The 23,621-nt window shown below is 40.8% G+C and overlaps 1 protein-coding gene across 6 annotated transcripts in view; it reads right to left on the reverse strand.

The window, feature by feature from the left end:
- Nucleotides 1–1,427: 1,427 nt before the first annotated feature.
- The window catches only part of TRANK1 (tetratricopeptide repeat and ankyrin repeat containing 1), a 173,335-nt gene continuing 151,141 nt past the window's right edge, over nucleotides 1,428–23,621 (reverse strand). For 4 of the 6 annotated variants that reach the window (XM_083188218.1, XM_083188220.1, XM_083188217.1 and 1 more), the window contains 4 exons: nucleotides 19,830–19,975; nucleotides 16,786–19,703; nucleotides 7,053–7,154; nucleotides 1,428–2,268 (listed from right to left, as the gene is read on the reverse strand). In XM_083188218.1, coding sequence (XP_083044344.1) covers nucleotides 2,174–2,268; nucleotides 7,053–7,154; nucleotides 16,786–19,703; nucleotides 19,830–19,975 — 3,261 coding nt within the window. In that variant the 3' untranslated portion in view covers nucleotides 1,428–2,173. The remainder of the gene's footprint in view (nucleotides 2,269–7,052; nucleotides 7,155–16,785; nucleotides 19,704–19,829; nucleotides 19,976–23,621) is intronic. The other 2 variants (XM_083188222.1, XM_083188221.1) reach the window with 1 other exon arrangement.

Genomic DNA, 23,621 nt, shown 5'->3' on the forward strand with positions numbered 1-23,621 from the left:
TCGCTATAAAAAAAGTTTTTGGTACTTGTGAGTTATCTGGACGCCCGATTTTTTGATTGTATGCCTTAAGTTAAGGCATACAATCAGATGCGATGCGATGCGATATCGCATCGCATCGCATGCGACCATCGGATGCGATGACCCGATTTTTCCATAGGAATCAATGTTAAAATGGACTGAGTCCATTTTAACATGGAATTCAATTGGAAAAAGGGGTCCTTTTCATACCCCTACTATCCAAGTGGGCATGGAGTTGGATATAAACCTGTGGCGAGCGTAGCGAGCCACCGAGCCCGAAGCGTGGCGAGCGAAGCGAGCCCCGCGAGGGGACGGTATTCTGTGTCCCCTCGCGGGGCTCGCTACGCTCGCCACGCTTCGGGCTCGGTGGCTCGCTACGCTCGCCACAGGTTTATATCCAACTCCATGCCCACTTGGATAGTAGGGGTATGAAAAGGACCCCTTTTTCCCATTGAATTCCATGTAAAAATGGACTCAGTCCATTTTAACATTGATTCCTATGGAAAAATCGGGTCATCGCATCGCATCGCATCGCATCCGATGGTCGCATGCGATGCGATGCGATGTCCCGATCCGACCCGATTTAGAAATCGGGCGTCCGGATAACTCACAAGTACCAAGTTTTTTTTTTCCAATGAGAAATATAACTGTAGCTATCCCCTAATGCAGTGGTTCCCAAACTGCGTGCCTAGACACCCTGGGGTGCCTCAGGACACTTGCAGGGGTGCCTTGGGTTGGTGGACCAGGATCAATTCATATTATTTATGGTCAATGTAATAGGCAAAACCAGTGCTTGTGGCTGCCATTCATAATATATGTGGACAAACAGAAGCAAATCCTGTCCCTCACCAGATAACTGTGACATATAAACACAATGCACTTAATTTAATATTTTTTTTCTGAATTTCTCGATAAGAAGCATTTGGCCTAGGGGTGCCTTGAAAATATTTTGATGCTCTAGGGTGCCGTGATTCAAAAAAGTTTGGAAACCCCTGCCCTAATGTCTCTGCATAGATCTGAGGCAATAACAGTTTATTTATCCTTCTGAAAGTATAGTGTTAAGAATGGGTGCATTTACGGGCAAATTCAATTTCCAAAAATGTAAAATTAAATGATAGTTTGTGGAATCGTTTTTCAAGGTTTACTTATCTCTGCAAATGTATATAGTGAACTTTAGTATTAAAAAATCCACGCATAAAAACACTACTTATTTTTATTCTATTTTATGTACTCCTTGTAAATAACAAATGGCAAATATTTTTTTTCAGTTTTATTTCAATACAATGAAATCCAATGTGTTTCAGTAAACAAAACGGAACATTTTTCAAATTTTAATTAACAGTGAAATTATTAAACAGTTTTAATAAACAACAGTGAAATTATTAAACAGTGACAAAAATAGTATATTGTTGCAAAATGCAAAGACCAGGACATTTTAAAACATATATATGTTTTCTGTATATTGTATGAAAAAAAAAGTCTCTGGATGCAGAAAGCAAGCTCTAAAACAAAGTTTTACCTTAAAATATATTACTTTTAAAAAAAATTAGAAAAATACTGATTTGTTGTGGAATTATATGAGAATATTTTCCGTTAATTAAACATATTGATAAGTTCTAGATAACATAAAAACTTCTGTGAATGAAAGTAAACCTTATTGGAAAAAAAAAAAAAAATCACAGCTCAATAAGAAAGTACGAAGTTACTGAATTTGTGCATTACTCAATCAGTAAATCAATTGCACCAAAACTGTTTTTTTTATAGTTTGCCACTGTAAAGAAAAAACACTTCTTGTTTACATAAGCATTATTAAGGAATAGAGCTGCAGGCATATGGCCTATTTTAACACAATGGCTTCTAAACTTATAATAACTTGGAGCAATATCATACAAAATGAATTAGTTGACACTAGAAATGAACAAGCTTCCTTTTGGATTCTTTACGTGTCTTGTTATGGTGGTTTCTGGTTTCATTTCTCTGAAAATCAATGCCATGAAAAAGCAAGAGCAAAATACTATGAACTCTTGATCAGCACTTCCATGTGGAATTTTTGTAAACAAAACAAGGAAAAAAGTTAAAATATTAACAATAAAAAAAAGACTTGCTTACACATGGATTATCTCTTATCATGTGTTACTTTAAATGAAATTATGAATTAGTGACGTTTAGACTTTCTTTTGCCCCTTTTATTTTTCTTTGGGCAAAGCTCATCAAAAGCAAGGAAGTCAATTTCGTGATCCTCTTGCAGTTCTGAAAACCAAACAGAAAAAGCGGATAGCAGATGTTAGAAAGCACAGCAGGTGCACATAAACAATGTAGCAAAAGTAGTACATAGGGACCCTAGAATGAATATTATTCATCCCTAATGGAAGATCAATATAAAAAGAATGCAGGAATATATATATTCCTGCATTTACTGTTGACCAGTAAAAGTTTGCGTTTGTACCTTTACCATCCTGTATTTTTCTGATTGAGATGTCAGCGTTTTTCTATTAAACCAGTTTTTTCACTTCAATACTCTCCTGAGTGCCACTGCCCATTCATCACCATATCTGTTCATTCTGCGGGGGGCACCGGAGCAGCTGTATTTACACAGCAGGAGTGCTGGACCTACATTGAGACATATATATATATATATATATATATATGCGCAAAGGTAGGGACCGGCACTGCAGGACTTGCACTGCAGTTTCCACTGTATCTGTCCTGACGGGGGAGACCCCGAAACGTTGACGACCTGACTGAATAAACCAGAGCCCACAGCGTGGGCGTGCGAAGCGCGCCCCGCAAGGGGACTCAGAAGCACGGCTCCATGCTGGCGCCGTGAAACTACACAAGTACCACCATGCTAATTATTCTCATTCCCTGAAGTGAATATCTGTCATTTTCGTGCCTTGTATAATCATGTATACATTTTCATGTTTGAAGATAATATGTTGCTATTTGCCCGAATGTTTCAAATATACGGTATGCGTATTAAATAACACAAAGATGTTCTACTTTGCTTATGCTACATTATGATATTTGTTATTATGTATAATGTAAATTCATCATGCTCATGGTGAGTTTGATATATTTTTTCTATTACCATGGTGATGGTTTTGTTTGCACTGTTCAAGTTGTCCTCTGAATATGATGCGGTAGACAGTGGGGTGGCTCACTGTTACTGACGTCATCACCAATCAGATTGGCCCCTGCACGCGGTTCATTTACATTTGTATGGCTATATAAGGTATCTGTTACTTTCTGTATTCCTGATGAAGGTTTAGTTGAATAAACCGAAACGTAGATTAAACACTGTTGCAGTGTCATTTCTTCAAACAAGTCCTGAGAGTGCCGCTCTTATCTCTACCCGTATCTACAACAGCATTGAAGGCACCAGGCAGATTATACTTTTGATTTAGGCGGGAGTGCCAGTCCTTCTGGAATTATATATATATATCTATATATCCAGAGGTAGGGATCACACTCTCCTCCAACCACAGTCGACTGCCGGGGTGTCACCTCAGGAGATCCTGGACAAATCCAGTCCACCAGTATAGCCACAAAGAATGAGGACACTCACCGGTCTTCTTGAAAACAGACAATTTTTTCTTTATTTAGTCCATCTCACCAAAATAAAGTGCAAAGTGCATGACAGTGGGCCAAGGGCCAACGTTTCGGTCCGCCACCAGACCTTTATCAAGGCCCCCACTATCTCCTCCTAAAGTGCATAACCTGCAGCATTACCATGTATGCCTTATATGAGCCCAGCCAGTAAACAGCAACGCCCCCAGACAAATACATAAAACCTGGAACTACAACATATAACATTCCATAAGTGTATAAAAGCTTAGTACTCCATGTCAGTTAATAGTGTATACTTACACCCATATTCCCGCCTGCCACATCGGGAAAATAATGTGCAGCTGTGCCACATACGCAGGCACATTTCCTGCTTCATGGTGTATAGTATTCAGTGTGTCCGGCACCAGAAGTGCGTCTCAGCGGCGTCACTTCCTGCCGGTGGAGCGCACAACCAGGAAGTGTGCGTTCCATCTACAGCGCTAAACTTTATTCATACCCAGATGTCATTCAACACTGCCAAGCGGCAGTATTACATTGCCGCTAGCGTCATCGCCTGTCAGTGGAGCGCACAACCCGGAAGTGTGCGCTCCACACAGGCACCAGCACTGCTACTCAAAAAGCGCTATAGAAAAAAGCGCTGTAGAATACATGAATAGCCTTGATCTAACAAGGCATGATAAAACAGGGACCAGCAATCAAAAAACGCCATCACAACAGCAACTTATTAGTATAATTTACCAGGCACATACAGGTCTACATGGTAATACTGCCACCTAGTGTTCATTACAATTAAATACCACAAACCTCCAAAAAAAATACACAGAGACATGTACAAAAATATACAAAAAATATACAAAAAAATCTACACACATATAGTGTGTTAAATGATTATATATACATACAATATATACACAATAGAACACTGTTATCAAGGTTGCTCAGACCATCCTCATTTTCCAATAACATAAATTATAAAAACACTGACAGAGAATTATACTCGTTAAGGCCCCTAGGGGCTACAGTGTCCAGCCTGAAGATCCACTTAACCTCTTTCCTCAGTAAGGTCAGTCCGCGGTCACCTCCTCTCAACAGGGGAGGGACCCTCCCCTGTTGAGAGGAGGTGACCGCGGACTGACCTTACTGAGGAAAGAGGTTAAGTGGATCTTCAGGCTGGACACTGTAGCCCCTAGGGGCCTTAACGAGTATAATTCTCTGTCAGTGTTTTTATAATTTATGTTATTGGAAAATGAGGATGGTCTGAGCAACCTTGATAACAGTGTTCTATTGTGTATATATTGTATGTATATATAATCATTTGACACACTATATGTGTGTAGATTTTTTTGTATATTTTTTGTATATTTTTGTACATGTCTCTGTGTATTTTTTTTGGAGGTTTGTGGTATTTAATTGTAATGAACACTAGGTGGCAGTATTACCATGTAGACCTGTATGTGCCTGGTAAATTATACTAATAAGTTGCTGTTGTGATGGCGTTTTTTGATTGCTGGTCCCTGTTTTATCATGCCTTGTTAGATCAAGGCTATTCATGTATTCTACAGCGCTTTTTTCTATAGCGCTTTTTGAGTAGCAGTGCTGGTGCCTGTGTGGCGCGCACACTTCCGGGTTGTGCGCTCCACTGACAGGCGATGACGCTAGCGGCAATGTAATACTGCCGCTTGGCAGTGTTGAATGACATCTGGGTATGAATAAAGTTTAGCGCTGTAGATGGAACGCACACTTCCTGGTTGTGCGCTCCACCGGCAGGAAGTGACGCCGCTGAGACGCACTTCCGGTGCCGGACACACTGAATACTATACACCATGAAGCAGGAAATGTGCCTGCGTATGTGGCACAGCTGCACATTATTTTCCCGATGTGGCAGGCGGGAATATGGGTGTAAGTATACACTATTAACTGACATGGAGTACTAAGCTTTTATACACTTATGGAATGTTATATGTTGTAGTTCCAGGTTTTATGTATTTGTCTGGGGGCGTTGCTGTTTACTGGCTGGGCTCATATAAGGCATACATGGTAATGCTGCAGGTTATGCACTTTAGGAGGAGATAGTGGGGGCCTTGATAAAGGTCTGGTGGCGGACCGAAACGTTGGCCCTTGGCCCACTGTCATGCACTTTGCACTTTATTTTGGTGAGATGGACTAAATAAAGAAAAAATTGTCTGTTTTCAAGAAGACCGGTGAGTGTCCTCATTCTTTGTGGCTATATATCTATATATATATATATATATATATATATATATATATATATATATATATATATATATATATATATAGATAGATAGATAGATAGATAGATAGATAGGATAGAACGTGCATGCGCAGACCCCAACCATCGGCCAGTGTGTGATGATGTCAGAACACTCCTGGGCACATGCATAAACCTGGGTGTTTTTAGAATGTATAAAGGAAAGCCACCAGGCTGTTTTTTATTCAGGATGATGGATGTTTGTGTGTCTGAGTGCTGCCTCTGCTTCTCTACTATATAAACACATGCAGACAGACACAGACAGACTCTTCCTACTCACCCATGAGCTGGCTTGCTGCTGTTGTTTTTTTTGTTTTTAGGGTGCTGCCAGTACCATAGTACAGTAAAAAGAACAGCACTCCAAGTCCTTATTTACTTGGAGTGAGACCACTCAATACCGAGCGTGGATAATAAGTATGCAGGAGAGCGGGAATATCTGAGATGCGTATTACATTGACATATGCTGTATGATATCTCTTACTGGAGGCAGAAATATAACCTGATCCTCCTAGCCTATCAGGTGTATGTGGGACACTTCAGTTGGCCAGCGATACGGGAGGATAAGATCATTACATCTGAATTGTGGTAAGGACTATATGCCGTACTGAAGGAAATACTACTGCTGTTGGATTTGTCACATGCGAGTCACATGTGGTTTGGAACCACTTTAAAGGGTGCACTTGCATCTTTTGAGGGGATTATCCTATTTAAATATACTACACTAGGAGGCACTGTTCTCACATTTTTCATTTTTGAACACACACACATTATATATTTTGAGCAATAGTGTTAGGACCTGCAGAAAAGTGGGTTCCCGTGAAGGGGGCTGCAGGCTTAAATGCATTAATCAATTCAAAGAAATCTCCACTATTTATTAATATCAGTTAATTTAGTGAGTGCAGAGCCCCTACAATTTCTGCTTAAACAATGTGATCACAAGCCATAGATAGATAGTGGTTGAAATGGCTGTAGGGCTGCTGCTGCCATTATATTTTGATTGGGTGGATCTTCAAAGTTTATTCAATTAAAAATGAATTGCTGCTACTGAATTGTGAGTGCTGGTCCTTTAGCTTAGGTCATGCATGAAAAAGTGAGTATGTACACACACACACACATATATATGTATATATATATATATATATATATCCTTTAATCACATTATTATATAAGATGATCATTACAAGATAGATAGAAATACCTCCTGTTTTTGGTATTTGGTGTTCAGTCTTCTTCAGCAACTTCACTCCTTTAGAAATACTGATCGACAATTCATTTACAGGGTTTGTCATCAACTCCTCAGCTGCAGTGAAAATAAAAAAAGGATACAAGTTGGCTGAACATGAATCATAAAAATGAACTGAGCAGATTACAGACCTGATCATACTCGGGCGCTGATGCAGGCTGTTTGCAGAGCATAGATTTCCTGTTTTAGCACTGCACATGCAGTGAAACCAAGTGTATGCAAGTACGAGCTATGCAGATGTATGACATCCAGAGGCATCTCCACATGTGACGGAATGAGTAACTGGTCTGTAATGGGGTATCACGTAGGCAATGTTCCCTCTAATTTTACGAAGGCTGTGTGCGGCTAAAGATTTTGGCTGTGCAACTTTGGAATGAAATTTACATTTTTGTGCGTCACTTATATATAATTGGAAAATGACATTCAGCATTTTTGTTAACTTTACTTCAAAATGATATTAAACATTTAAACATTCAAAACACAGCACACAATGTGGGTGAAACACACATTAATTGAGCCCACAACTGCAAAAAGGGACCACTGCTGCTTTGTGCGCTCAGTTGTAATGTCTGTGCGCACGCTCGTCAAGGTGTGTGCGCGCGCACGTGCGCACAGCTTAGAGGGAACACTGCACGTAGGTTACTTTTAGGAAATGTTGATGGAAACACAGGCTATACAGAGTTGGCCGGAAGCATAAATCTAAATTTTTTCAGGAATATAAACTATACCAAGGGTGTCAAGAGAGGGAGGAGTACTAATAAACCCAAGCCCAGGCTAGCAGGATGAGATTGTGTGGTCTTTTCCCCCTTTCCCAATGCAGAAGCATCGCTCGCCTGTCCAGCACATGCTCAGATCCCCTCCCAGTTGAGCAATAAACAGCACACCCTGTGCAGCATTTTAGGGGCTTCTTTTATTTTTTTATTGATTTGGCAATATCCTGGGTACAGTAAATCCTCCTGTTCATCAGCTTTGGATGATGCAAGCATGCCCTAATGAGGACTTATCTGCTCACTGAGATGAATATAGCTCTGCATACAGAAAATAAAAAACTATGGCCACCTTGCATCTGCATCATATTCTTATTAAGATTGTTAACTGTAATGACCAGGATTCTTATTTGTACTCTGCCATGAAGCTCTGGAGAAGCGCTGATTGAGCATAGACAAGCTGAGCCCGTTGCCATGTGCGATCACACAGCTATGCATAAACATATATATTACTGCTAAACAGAAAGAACTTGAAACATTATTTGTCTAATATTAACACTTGTAGTTTTTTTTTATACCATTTCAATAAAATTTTTACATAGACCTACGAATAAAAAAAGTGGATATGTTTTTTTGTTCAGATTGTGCATTTATTGGTTTTAATTTCCTCCCCTGTGGCAACTATTTAACCCCTTCCCGACATTTGACGTACATTTACGTCATGGTCGGGAAGCACTTCCCGACACATGGCGTAAATGTACGTCATGGATTTAAACTGTCACCGCGTCTATAGACGCGGTGACAGTTTCAACATGTCTGCTGTCCCTGACAGCAGACATGTCCGTGCATGCCCCGGGGGGGCTGCGATGCCGCCCCCCCGTCGGCGATCGCTGTGATTGGCTGTTCAGTGTGAACAGCCATTCACAGCGTTTTCCTGTGTCACCGGCGAATAACGTTCGCCGGTGACACGGGATCAGAGGTGATTGGTGCTGTAAAGTACAGCACCAATCACCGCGGGGTGTAAGGGTGACACTGGTGTCACCCCACCTCACCCCGCCCGCCCCCAAAGGCCGTGATTGGTCCGTCGGACCGACGGACCAATCACAGCCAAGGAGGGAGATTTAAACTAACGGTGACTGCACTGCAGACGCCATTCCGGTCTGGAAAGCGTGCAGTGCGGTCACCGTACCCCCCTGCCGCCATACTGACCAGAAATACTTGCTGCAATACTTACCTGATCGCTGCTGATTGCTTCCTGGATCCTGTGCAATAATTGTGCCATACTGTGATATTGTGCTGCTGCACTGTATTAGTATTAGCTAGATAGATAGAGAGATAGATAGAGATAGATAGAGAGAGATAGATAGAGATAGATAGAGAGAGATAGAGAGAGATAGAGAGAGAGAGATAGAGAGAGATAGAGAGAGATAGAGAGAGATAGAGAGAGAGATAGTGTCAGAGAGTGCTATATTTTGTGCTGCTGCAGTGTGATATAGTTATAGATAGAGAGAGAGAGATAGAGAGAGAGAGATAGAGAGAGAGGCCTACTGACAGAGTGCTATATTTTGTGCTGCTGCAGTGTGATAGTTATAGAGAGATAGAGAGAGATAGAGAGAGAGAGATAGAGAGAGATAGAGAGAGATAGTGACAGATTGTGCTATATATTTTTTATATAACTGACTGCTGCCCCCTCCTTTTGTGCTGATCAGTATAAATTAACTGATCAGTAACTTTTTGGGGGCGCAGGTTTTTTTTTATATATAGATATACCTGTGAGTGCTGCTGCTGCAGTGTCATAGAGTGTTAGATAGTGTTAGATAGTGAGAGATAGAGAGATAGAGAGAGATAGTGATAGAGAGTGCTAAATTTTGTGTCTGCTGTCCCCGCCTTTTGTGCTGATCACTATATCTGAGGTGATCAGCAACTTTTTTGGGGGTACAGAGGTTTTTTTTTTTTTATATATACCTGTCAGTTGCACCAAAGGTTGTGCACCTGCTGCACCTCACTGGTAATCAGTGTCGCATCACTGATCACCTTTTTTTTTTGTGTGTGTGCTGTGGGGTATTTTTTTAATTTTTTTTTTTACACACACTGTGATTTTGTGGGTGTCCTGTGGCCGCTGTGCGCTGATCAGTGACGTACATCACTGATCATCTTTTTCGGCACAGGGTTGATCTATTTTTTTTTTTTTTTTGATCAAATTCCTGTTGCCTTTGAGCGCTGTTCAGTGACAGACGTTACTGACCAACATCTGTGCTCAATTTTTGGCGCAGGACCTTTTTTTTTTTTTACCCCTTCCTTTTTTTTTTTTTTAACCCCTTCATTTTTTTTTTTTTTAACCCCTTCATTTTTTTTTTTTTTATTGGTATAAAGCATTTTTTTTTTTTCTGCACCACATACACACTACACACTACATACCCCCCGGATTGAAATAAAGTTTGTGCCCCCCCCTACACTATACACGTGTTGAAACATTTCACTACCGGTAACACAAAAATAAAAATGGCATCCCAAATGTCCTCCCAAATGTCCTCCCAAATGTCCTCCCAATCATCCAGGAGAATGTATTCAGTGGAGGAGGCATATGCCATGCTTGCTTCTGACTCTGACACAGGCAGTGATGCAAGCGGGGAATTTGAAGGATTTGCCTTAAGCTCCTCTTCCTCCTCTGCTGATGAGGGACCCCCTCAAAGACGCCCCCGTAGATCAGCTGAGATTCCCCCCCCAATAATTGATCTAGTATGGACCCCACCACCAGACAATTTTGAGCCCCAGGTTCCTGAGTTTTTGGGCATGCCAGGAATCCAATTTGATTCCACAGGTCTCAGAGAAATTGACTTTTTCAAATTATTTTTCTCTGATGATTTTATAAATTTAATGGTGGACCAAACTAATTTATATGCCCAGCAGTTTATTGCTCAAAACCCCACGTCATCATTTGCTAGGTGGACCCCTGTAGATGCAGTAGAGATGATGACGTTTTGGGGTCTGGTGTTTCATATGGGCATAGTAAAAAAGCCAGAAATTAGGCAATATTGGAGTACAGATGTTCTGTACAGTACTCCATTTTACCGTATGGCCATGCCCCGGACTCGATTTGAGACAATTCTTAAATTCATACATTACACCGATAATGCACAGTGCCCACCCAGAGATGATCCCACCTTTGACCGGCTATTCAAAGTCAGGCCGGTCATTGATCATTTCAGTGCCAAATTTGAAGAGGTGTACATCCCTGAAAAATTTATTTGTATCGACGAGTCCCTTATACATTTTAAAGGAAGGGTTAAATTCCGCCAGTACCTTCCCAGTAAGAGGGCAAGGTATGGCATAAAAATGTATAAGCTGTGTGAAAGCACCTCAGGGTACACCCACAGGTTTAGGGTTTATGAAGGGAAGGATTCAAGAATTCAACCGCCAGAATGCCCCCCCTCCCTCGTAGGTGTTAGTGGGAAAATTGTCTGGGATTTAGTGCACCCCTTCCTGGATAAAGGTTATCACCTCTATGTGGATAACTTTTACACTAGCATCCCCCTGTTTAAGGCCCTTGGTTCAAGAGGTACAGCAGCTTGCGGTACTGTGCGCAAGAACCAAAGAGGCCTCCCAAAAACGCACATTGCCCAAGTAATGAGAAGGGGTGAAAGCAGGGGAATATGCACCGAAAATATGTTGTTGGTCAAATATAAGGACAAGAGGGATGTCCTTATACTGACAACAATTCACGGAGACAGTACCACCTCCGTCCCTGTACGAGGTACCAGTACCCACACCTCAAAACCTAATTGTATCCTGGATTACAATAGGTACATGGGCGGAGTGGATCTTTCAGATCAGGTACTGAAGCCGTACAGTGCCCTGCGGAAAACAAAAATCTGGTACAAGAAGGTGGCCGTGTATATCATCCAGATGGCACTGTATAACGCTTACGTGCTATTCCGTTCTACCGGCCAGAGGGGGACATTTATGCACTTTCAAGAGGAAGTCATAAAGGGCCTAATATTTGGGAACCAGCAGGCAGAGGGCCCCAGTACTTCTAGTACTGGCCCCCGTATTGTACCAGGGCAGCATTTTCCTGATGAAATCCCCTCCACTGGAAAAAAGGGCAGGACACAAAAAAGGTGCAAAGTTTGCTATAAAAAGGGAATAAGAAAGCAAACTATTTTCCAGTGTGACACTTGCCCCGACAAACCCGGCCTATGTATAAAGGAGTGTTTTAAATTATACCACACATCTATGGAATATTAGGTTCATAATTTCACCGTGCTTCGGGGGTCTTGCTAATGCCACATAGCACCCACCATTCATTCCACCAGAATCTGAGCCGCAAAATCCAAAAATCACTCCTTCCCTTCTGAGTCCTGCCATGCACCCAACTGGTATTTTTTGGTCACATGTGAGGCATTGCCGTACTCGGGAGATATTGGGGCACAGATTTTGGGGTGCTTTTTCTCCTTCATACCTTCTGAAAATGAAAAATTTTGAGCCAGAACTGCATTTTTGTGTAAAAAATGTAATTTTTCTTTTTCACTGCCCACTTGTATCAAAATTGGTGAAACCCCTGGGGGTTTTAAATGTACACTATACCCCTAGATGAATTCCCTGAGGGGTGTAGTTTTCAAAATGGGGTGACTTGTGGGGGGGTTCCACTGTATTGGTGCTTGGGGGGTCTTGCTAATGCGACATAGCACCCACCAAAATTCCACCAGAATTTGTGCTGCAAACTCCAAATATCACTCCTTCCCTTCTGAGTCCTGCCACTTTTTGGTCACACATGAGGCATTGCCGTACTCGGGAGAAATTGGGGCACAGATTTTGGGGTGCTTTGTCTCCTTCATTCCTTGTGAAAATGAAATATTTTGAGCCAGAACTGCATTTTTGTGTAAAAAAATGTAATTTTTCATTTTCACTGCCCACTTGTATCAAAATTGGTGAAACCCCTGGGGGTTTGAAATGTACACTATACCCCTAGATGAATTCCCTGAGGGGTGTACTTTGCAAAATGGGGTGACTTGTGGGGGGGTTCCACTGTATTGGTGCAACATAGCACCCACCATTCATTCCACCAGAATGTGTGCTGCAAAATCCAAAAATCACTCCTTCCGTTCTGAGTCCTGCCATGCACCCAACTGGTATTTTTTGGTCACATGTGAGGCATTGCCGTACTCGGAAGAAATTGGGGCACATATTTTGGGGTGCTTTTTCTCCTTCATACCTTCTGAAAATGAAAAATTGTGAGCCAGAACTGCATTTTTGTGTAAAAAAATGTAATTTTTCATTTTCACTGCCCACTTGTATCAAAATTGGTGAAACCCCTGGGGGTTTGAAATGTACACTATACCCCTAGATGAATTCCCTGAGGGGTGTACTTTGCAAAATGGGGTGACTTGTGGGGGGGTTCCACTGTATTGGTGCAACATAGCACCCACCATTCATTCCACCAGAATGTGTGCTGCAAAATCCAAAAATCACTCCTTCCGTTCTGAGTCCTGCCATGCACCCAACTGGTATTTTTTGGTCACATGTGAGGCATTGCCGTACTCGGGAGATATTGGGGCACAGATTTTGGGGTGCTTTTTCTCCTTCATACCTTCTGAAAATGAAAAATTTTGAGCCAGAACTGCATTTTTGTGTAAAAAAATGTAATTTTTCATTTTCACTGCCCACTTGTATCAAAATTGGTGAAACCCCTGGGGGTTTGAAATGTACACTATACCCCTAGATGAATTCCCTGAGGGGTGTAGTTTTCAAAATGGGGTGACTTGTGGGGGGGTTCCACTGTATTGGTGCTTGGGGGGTCTTGCTAATGCGACATAGCACCCACCAAAATTCCACCAGAATCTGAGCTGCAAAATCCAAAAATCACTCCTTCCCTTCTGAGTCCTGCCATGCACCCAACTGGTATTTTTTGGTCACATGTGAGGCATTGCCGTACTCGGGAGAAATTGGGGCACAGATTTTGGGGTGCTTTTTCTCCTTCATACCTTCTGAAAATGAAAAATTTTGAGCCAGAACTGCATTTTTGTGTAAAAAATGTAATTTTTCTTTTTCACTGCCCACTTGTATCAAAATTGGTGAAACCCCTGGGGGTTTTAAATGTACACTATACCCCTAGATGAATTCCCTGAGGGGTGTAGTTTTCAAAATGGGGTGACTTGTGGGGGGGTTCCACTGTATTGGTGCTTGGGGGGTCTTGCTAATGCGACATAGCACCCACCAAAATTCCACCAGAATCTGAGCCGCAAAATCCAAAAATCACTCCTTCCGTTCTGAGTCCTGCCATGCACCCAACTGGTATTTTTTGGTCACATGTGAGGCATTGCCGTACTCTGGAGAAATTGGGGCACATATTTTGGGGTGCTTTTTCTCCTTCATACCTTCTGAAAATGAAAAATTGTGAGCCAGAACTGCATTTTTGTGTAAAAAAATGTAATTTTTCATTTTCACTGCCCACTTGTATCAAAATTGGTGAAACCCCTGGGGGTTTGAAATGTACACTATACCCCTAGATGAATTCCCTGAGGGGTGTACTTTGCAAAATGGGGTGACTTGTGGGGGGGTTCCACTGTATTGGTGCAACATAGCACCCACCATTCATTCCACCAGAATCTGTGCTGCAAAATCCAAAAATCACTCCTTCCCTTCTGAGTCCTGCCATGCACCCAACTGGTATTTTTTGGTCACATGTGAGGCATTGCCGTACTCGGGAGAAATTGGGGCACAGATTTTGGGGTGCTTTTTCTCCTTCATACCTTCTGAAAATGACAAATTTGGAGCCAGAACTGCATTTTTGTGTAAAAAAAATAATTTTTCATTTTCACTGCCCAGTTGTACCACAATTGGTGAAACCCCTGCGGGTTTGAAATGTACACTATACCCCTAGCTGAATTCCCTGAGGGGTGTAGTTTGCAAAATGGGGTCACTTGTGGGGGGGTTCCTAACTTTTAGCATGTTATGGTGCCTAGAAACCTACATGGTGCCTAAAAAATAATCTCATAAAAAGGAGGCTCCAAAATCAAGTAGGTGCTCCTTCTATTATGAAGCCTGTGGTTTGGTCACCGTGCACACTAGGGCCACATATAGGATATTTATGAAAACAAAAGAATTGGGGGAATCAATTTTTAGTCACATTTCTCTAGTAAAATGTACTGTGTTCCTTAGAAAAATGTATTAAAATTGCAAATCTGCAAAAAAAAAGAAATTTTGAAATTTCACCTACACTTTGTTTTAATTCCTGTGAAACACCTAAAGGGTTAACAAACTTCCAAAATGCTGTTTTGAATACTGTGAGGGGTGCAGTTTTTGAAATGGCATCATTTATGGGGGTGTCTCACATACAAGTCCCTCAAAGTCACATCAGAACTGAACTGGTCCCTAAAAAAATCAGTGTTTGAAATTTTCTTGAAAATTTGAGAATTTGCTATTCATATTGTAAGCCTCCTAGTGTCCCAAAAAATTAAAAGGAAGTTGAAATAATGATGTCAACATAAAGTAGACATATGGTCTATGTTAGTTATTCACTATTTTGAGTGGTAAGATTATTTGTCTCACAAGCAGAAAATTTAACATTTTGCAAATCGCTAAATTTTCCATTTTTTCACGATATTTTGGTATTTTTCACAAAAAAACACAGACTGTATCGACGAAAATTTACCACTAACTTGAAGTACAATGTGTCACGAAAAAACAATCTCAAAATCACTGGGATAAGTAAAAGCAAAAAAAAGTTATCCCCACTTAAGTGAGACATGCCAGAATTGAAAAAAAGGGCTCTGTCAGGAAGGCAAAAACAGGCTCTGTCAGGAAGGGGTTAATGGATCTAATGCAAACCGGAACGGTTACTCCCTGCAATAACATTCAGTTACTGTACTATAAGTTCCCAGTCTTCCTGGATCTACCAGTAACGACTTTCTTGAGTAAATGGGATTGTGTTTGTGGAAATCTCTATTGATAAATTACATCTTAATATCCTTTGGTAATAATAAGAAAAATAAGTTTGCACAGTTACAAAAATATCATGTGGAACACATCATTATAGCAGTTCCCACTAGTGTTAATATTCATGAGAACAGAGCTACAGTAAAAATATAGACCATAAAAAGGTCTTCCCCAAATGTTCAACAGGGTCAAAATGTTAACAAGTTTTTTTTAGGTTTTGCTTTATCGGAGCCAAATTAGTTGGAACACTTATGGACTCACTTTGCTCACTACACTTTGGCCAAGGTTATTATTGACAATTGTAGTCCATGTGGATGGTGAATAATGAAGCAATAAAAACAAAACCAATAACATATCATGTGTCAACCATATGTGTGTGTAAACCACTGTCATGCTGACCTTTCAAATCTGTTGACCTTAAACTCTAGAGGACCATCGCCAAAAAATTATATGTATGGTTTCTCTTAATTGGCATATTAGGATTTACCTGGGATATTATTTGGATTACTTAACACTCTGATTTACTACTATCTAAATGCTTGTGCAGGGATCCTTCCCTCCATACACTAGAACAGTGGTTGTCAAATATGTTCCTCAGGACCCCAACACAGACCACCCAGCAGGAGCACTGTGTATCATCAACTGACACATTTTAAAACTCCACAGGTGACATGGAGAACTTGTCAAATAGACCGTATGAACCTGTTGACAACTTGAGGGTGATCTACAGACCATCTTTTTAATATAGATTTATCAACCGAATACTAAACAGAAAAACTAGTTTCATTAATTGTATTGGCAAAAATGCACTTTTTTTTTTTAAATATATGAATTGCACCCTATTGTAAGAAAAATAAGTTTTAAACAATTGAATACTATCAAAATGCTGTTCTTTTATTGGAATGTACATACTCTTTAATGGAAACAAAACATGAGCACATTAATCTAGCATAAATCTTATTAGGCAGTAGTGTATAATTCCTAGACACAGATTAAATGGAAATGTTAAATCTGAGGCTGTTACTTTGCTGCATGTGTTGTCTTACCTTGAGACCAGGTCTTTCGTTCATAGATATCTTCCATCAAATCAGTAATTACTTTAATTTTGTTCTCAATCTTAGCCTGTTCCAAGCGTAACTCTTCACTTGAGGTTAATCTGTTTGCTGAAGTGTGCTCCATAGTTTCTATAAGACACTTTCCTTCACTGATCACGGTGTCCACTTTAAGTTGAAAAAACTGAAGATACTTTCGGTAGGCCTTGTTTTGCTCTCTATGTTTCTCAAGGGCAGTGTGATTTTCATAATTTTCTTTCACATCATGTAATTCCATTTCCTCAATATTTTTCATCGTTGGAGTTGCAACTTCTTCCGGGTCTTCTTCAATTTCCAGAGTGTCATAGTGTATCATTGCTTTTGGAAATTTTACCCCACATAAGTCACATTGGGTTCGGTCAACATTTGCCCTTTTAAAATTATCTGGAATTACCTCTTCCATGTGCGTTTTTGACATGGTAGCCCTTTTCCACTTTATACATATGTATGCAAGAAGAAATACTGTATGCATCTGTCGTGAGACAATTTGCTTCCGTACATCAGCTGCCATGGCTGCCAGGAGATCAACTTTATCTTCCTCAAATTCTTCTTGTTCATTATTCATGGAGATGTGCTTAACATTTGGAACACTGTGTTGAACATAAGAAAACTTTCTAAATTTGAACTTATCATCAAAGTAAATTCCACGTACTTGCCCTTTGCTGTAGTTTATGTCCCACCTCCATGAGCATTCCACCAAGCGCTCATCATCACGTTGTCCCAGCAAATCTTGGAGCAAGGAAACCAGCTCTTCCATCTTCTCAGCTGAGACAACTTTGTTGACAGCACTAATCAACCTACTTGGAACTCTCAAGGGAAATTCACTTTTTAGAGAAACTAGCTTGTGCTGAATCACTGGGATATGCTTTGTCAGTATAGGTTTTGCTTTTTCATTAACAACACCACTGATATTTACCATCATTACCAACCAAAGCACTAATGCTCTTTCAGCTTCTCCTGAAGAAATGGAATCTACACAACTGAAAGCATCAAGAAGAACATTAAACTCCATATTCTCTTCACCAGCAAGTACAGCAGCAAGATAAAAAAGATGATGCCTAAACTCCCGGGTTAGCTGCCAAAGATCCCTTGGTTTGTAATCCCACAGGATGGAATAGGTATCTTTCAGAGAACCTTTCTTTCCAAACATGAATTCCCAATAGTTCAGAATGGAAATGTAACTTTTCGGAACTAGAACAGTAGCATCCTTGCAAAATCGCATCAGGGTGGCACTACAGAGAATAAACTGGAATTCTAGAAGCATCACTGTGTTTCCAATATTAGGAATCAATGGCTCAACACATTTCTTGACGAGCAAATTCATAAACCTATAGAAATGTCGCTTGCAGCTATCGGGGTCTCTGCTCACATACAGTTCCTGTAAAGAAGCTTGCAGTAGCCGAAAAAAGTGGAGGTGAGTGACTTTTGAGGAAGTAGTTGATTTTTCAGGCTTCAGCATGCCGTGTCTGCCTTCGAGATGTTTACTTCGGTTATTAACTCCTTGTAAATAATTAACCTTCCTGTTCCGCTGGTTATACTCCTCAGTATAAACTATTTCCTCAGTTTCAAGGAAACGCTGTAGAGAATGTGGATACCGTGATTGTAAGCTGCATATCTGCATTACTTTTAGCCAAAAATCAGTTGACTCTCTTCTACTTTGTTTATCTTCTGTGAAAAGTGAGTCCAGAAATTTATTTAGCATAGTTATCCCTGGCACTGGAAGCTGGAGTAGGATCTCTCTGCAGATTTTTGAGTTTTCAGAAAGTAGACGAAGGTGGAAATGTTTCGAGAAAACAAGGCTTAAAAGTGAATTGCAGTAATTATACCCATAAGCTTTGACAAGTTCTTGGAGATCATCAGAAACATCTTTGGAGAAGCTTTGTGCTTCAACTAGCAATCCACAAATAGTTATTAAATTGACTTTAGACTGCAATATTTTTTTCAACTGAAAATGCAGTAAAGGCTTGTGCACATCTTGACAATTTTCATCTATACACTCTAAACCTGCGATGTACCTGGCACATATAACGGAGTAAGGGTTTCCAAGGACCATTTTAGAGATTTCAATTAGCTTTTGTAGAAAGTGGTTTTGCAACAAAAACTTCACATCATTGAGCTCTACCAGTTCCATATCTTCATCAATTATTTGCAGAAACCTTGCCCCTTCATGTTTAAGAATAGAGCATTGGTGTTCATCCTTTTGTACAAGCCCATAAAAATCTAGACAGTACTTCACCATCTCCCTCTCTGCGTTACTTTTTGTTTCCTTTAGTGCTTTTATGAGTGTGATCAGAGACTGCAGACCATATGAAGCCAAAGTCAGCAGTCCAGGATTGGACTCGTCACAGATAAAAGCTTGAAAGAGTGATTCTACAACACCAGCATGATGAGATGAGTTTTTAAAATAAAAAAATGAATCCCTTATTTTTTTTAAATCACTATCAATAATTCCTTGAAGGAGGATAGCCTCTGAGGCTTCAAATTGGTAGTTTGTGTCAGCAAGAAGCTGCAGAGCCTCAGAAAGAACCGTGCCAGGATTTTCACTGTTTGCTATACTGTGACGAGCTGCTGCAAGCAGGCAGGATGCCTGGAATTCTCTCTTTCTTGTCAGGTCTGCTGCTTCTAACAACCTGCCATTTTCACGCATCAAACAAGCAGCTTCTTCACATCTGTTTTCACTCTTAAGCAAGTCAGCTGCTTCACTCCAGCATTTCCGTTTTTTAAGGAAGACCAACTGATCTTCAACATCAAGTTTACAAAGCATTTCACTCATTTTTTTGAGTTTCTTATTTCTGAAATAATCTGCAGAAGCTTCTAAATAGAACTGTTTCTCATTGAACTGTAATGTTGCATTGGGATGCTTCTGGTGGTACCTACAAATACAGGGAATAAACAGTAGTTAAAACAATACAATCTTAAAGGATCATGAGAAATGTAAAATAAGTCTTGTTTGATGAACACTCCTCTTGGAACTAAAGTGAGTTCTAGTCATTATTCACCTTTCAATAACATCAGCAGCTTCATCATACATTTTCCCATGGTAATACAGGTTAAGAGCGGTGTCAAATTCTCCACTCTGCTCATACAACTGGGCTGCAACTTTGTTTTCTTGTACTTTTTTGTAGAAGAAAGCCGCATCTTTTGTCTACAACACAAAAGAGAGTTAAAAATAATCAAATTCACTGCCTGATATAATGAAAAAAATACTTTTCTTTGGTACCCCCTCCCCATTTTAATGGCTTTTTAATTTTTTATATACAGCTGAAGCCCCAGTCAGCTCCAGTGCTCACCAGAATGTTCCCACTGGCGAGCGTTGGCTGAGAGGGACTCCATTAGACTGGGACATGTGAGCGCCTCACATGCACGCGTGCCCCAGTCACTCAGCGTCTGGGCGGTGGTACCCTGCACGTCTCCGCTTTAGGGAGACAGGCAAGTTAGGGGGGGGGGCGACAGCGAGGACGACGATGAGCTCAGTCGGAATGGGGTGCGCGAGAGTCTTGTGCATGCGCGCCCCCTTCTGACAGTTGGCGGGGCCTGGGGTCTGGCGATTCTAACACCAGCACCCGCAAGAACTAGAGGTGCTCCATCTGTAATCTAGATTTCCATCCAAGACTCAAATACTATACAGTTTCCCATTTCACCAGATGCCATACCTCTGTCATACTTATCATCTATATACAGTATATGTCTGGGGTAGCCAACCCTAGTCCTCGAGAGCTACCAATAGTGCATGTTTTGCAGATCTCCTCACAGAATCACAAGTGAGCTAATTAGCTCCATCTGTTTATCTTTTAAAATGTGTCAGTGATTAATGAGTGCAGCTGTGCAGCAGCTAGGTTGTCTGGAAAATGTGCACTGTTGGTAGCTCTCGAGGGCTAGGGTTGGCTACCACTGGTATATGTCTAGTGTCTGTTTGTGTGTCTTCAAAACACTGCCATCTGTTGGCAGTGAGTAAAACTACATATTTTTCTCTCTCACACTTGCACAAACACAGAGGCAATTACAAGGTAGCAGACTAGCTTTCAAAGCATTTGCTTACGAGTTTATATATATCTTTATATGTGTCACTGGAATGTGAGATTTTATATATTTTTTTCCTAATGTTGTCTTCGCTTGACCAACGTTACTAACATTTTTTGTATTTTGCAGTCTAAAGGGGAATACAGACGTGGAGACCCAGCTTTTTGGCTGAGCGATGTGCTTCAAAGCCCCGCGATCGGGCGATAGCAATGCGCAATGGCATACACACTGCTCAGTTTCTAAGCGATTTTACCAGATTGCTTAGAAAAGGTCTGAAATCACCTCGTGTTTATGCCCCTTCACAATAAATTATATAGCAACATTTTTTATAATAATCAAATAGATCGTGTCCAGCATTTACCAAGAACCATTATCACAGCAACGCAGTAATCAAAGTGAAATGTATTGTACAATAAATCTAATTAAATAAAGCCATATAAAAGGCATATACTTATCAGGGACATCCCATCATGCTGAAAGAGCTTACTATGGGCCTATCAGACCTGATCACAGGACAAATTTGTTCTCAATATGGGCAAAACCATGTGCACTGCAGGTGCGGCAAGTGTAACAGTGCAGAGAGAGTTAGATTCTGGCAAGATATTTTGCTTCTGTGCAGGGTCAATACTGGCTGCTTCATATTTACACTGAAGTTTATATTTTAGTTTGAACCCACCACACCCAAATCTAAATCTGCCCCACCTGCAGTGCACAGGGTTTTGTCCATTTAAAGAACAAATTTTCCCTGCGATAAAGTCTGACAAAGGCCCTGTAGCCGGACAGCCATCCTATATAATAAAAGGCTAACGCTGATCCTCAACTCTGTAGGATGAATCCAAGTGTGGTGTGGACCACTAGATGGTCCCCAATGGAACATCTTTAAAAAAAAAAATGCATTAAAATGGTCCACTCACGACACCAATGTTCTCGGCTGCTCTCAACTCTGGAGAGACACATCTGCAAACGGGTTTGAGGTGTAAAAGTACAAATGATCTAATTCTAAAATGTATGATTTTATTAACAAAACACTGCACAGTTTACTCTCCCTTTATATATTATAGAATTTTGGTGGGACACTAGATCTTTTTTTTTTTTTTAAAAAGGAGCAACATGGAGAAGCAATTTAAATATACAGATTACAGCTTCAGGAAGGTGTACAATCCAAGTTCTTTTGTAGAGTTTAACTGCCAAGCAGAGCGCTTACTGCCTCACCCTGCTGAACCTGCTGTCTCTGCAAAGATGTCTCTGCAAACCCGCAACAAACGGAGCCCACACCCTGCAGGTGGGAAGTGCAGCTGCTGCAGTCCAGGACCACGGACCAGCCCCCCCCCCCAGAACACAGAGGTACAGTACAATAGCCTTCAGTTTAACAGGACCCAGGCTGTGTGTCCCATAACATTCCACCAGCTGTGTGAGACCCATTCCACAAAGCTGGAGCACTGGTCCAGTCAGGAACAGGGGTACCTCACTGATTGAGACCTTTGTCACAGACTGTCAACATTATTGAATTCAGCCGCATTAACTATTTAACCATTACAATTTAAAACCATACTAACCAAATGTGGATTCACACCCGAAGAATATATCCAATTTAATTTTGATTTATATATTAATACAAGCTGACGATTATATTTGGGCGACAGCCATCAATTGTCCTAATTATAGCATACTAGGGGACTCAAGCTGTGTCAATCCGAGAGTCGCTGGATACACGGGTTGAGTACCCTGGCCCCTAGAGGGCTCAATGAGCATGCAGGTTTAGCATATTTCTTGTAACTGATGTCCAGCTTTTGTTAGAAAGTATGTCTTGTTGCATTATAAACTTCTTTAATAATATATAAACTATAGATTTCTTTATATGTATTATATTTTGAAGTATGGTCCATGAACTGGTGCTCACGGCATCATTCTTAGTATTTTAAATTGCTTTTATGGTAAGACTGAAGTGCTGGTCGACACGGTGTGTCGACCGCAATTATAGAGTACGCTATAATTAGGACAATTGGTCCATTTCATGTTTTAATACATGATGCCGTCAACAACCAACCTGGCCACACTAATATTTTGCGACTTGATTTAATTTGTCACTATGTATACTAGTTTGAAGTTACACATATCACTGTTGTGTTGATTTTTTTGCACTTTTGTTTTGCACTTTGTTCAAATACATATTACCACTAAGTGGATTGCAACCATATTGCAACAAGAAATGTCACATCCTTTCATGCATCAGGATTGTTTCTGCACATTTGTAACTGTAACACAAATATATATGTATCATTTTCCAGCTCTGGAATGCTTGCTTCAACGCCCGCCCCTTCACAACGGGGCGATGACGTCACGACTGAGCGCCGGGAGGCGGCGTGGCAATGGACGCTGAGCTTCACGGAAATGGAATAAAGGTATGTGGTATTTGGCTGTATCTTTGTCTTACTGCACCTTGATAAAGAGGCTGCACCAGCCTTGAAACGTTTGTCACGATCCAGTTGTCTGGTCTACTTATTTGAACGAGTGCCGCCGTCACCCAGCATCTATCTATCCCGGAGACCTTCCGGGCCAAAAACGGGGGGCACCGTATCATTGCAATACTGCGTCTGCAATCCCAGCGCAGTGCCAAATCACCCAGCTATATATATATATATGAAGCAGATTCTGATTGGTTGCCCATACCAACAACCCATCTGAAATACAACTCCCATCTTAGTATGTTTACCCCAGAATGTTTTTGGCTACCCTAATCTATACAGTCTATACTTTGCCAAATTACCTCA

This window comes from Crinia signifera, chromosome 5, assembly GCF_055691185.1.
Source record: "Crinia signifera chromosome 5, ASM5569118v1, whole genome shotgun sequence".
Classification (NCBI taxonomy): Eukaryota; Metazoa; Chordata; class Amphibia; order Anura; family Myobatrachidae; genus Crinia; species Crinia signifera.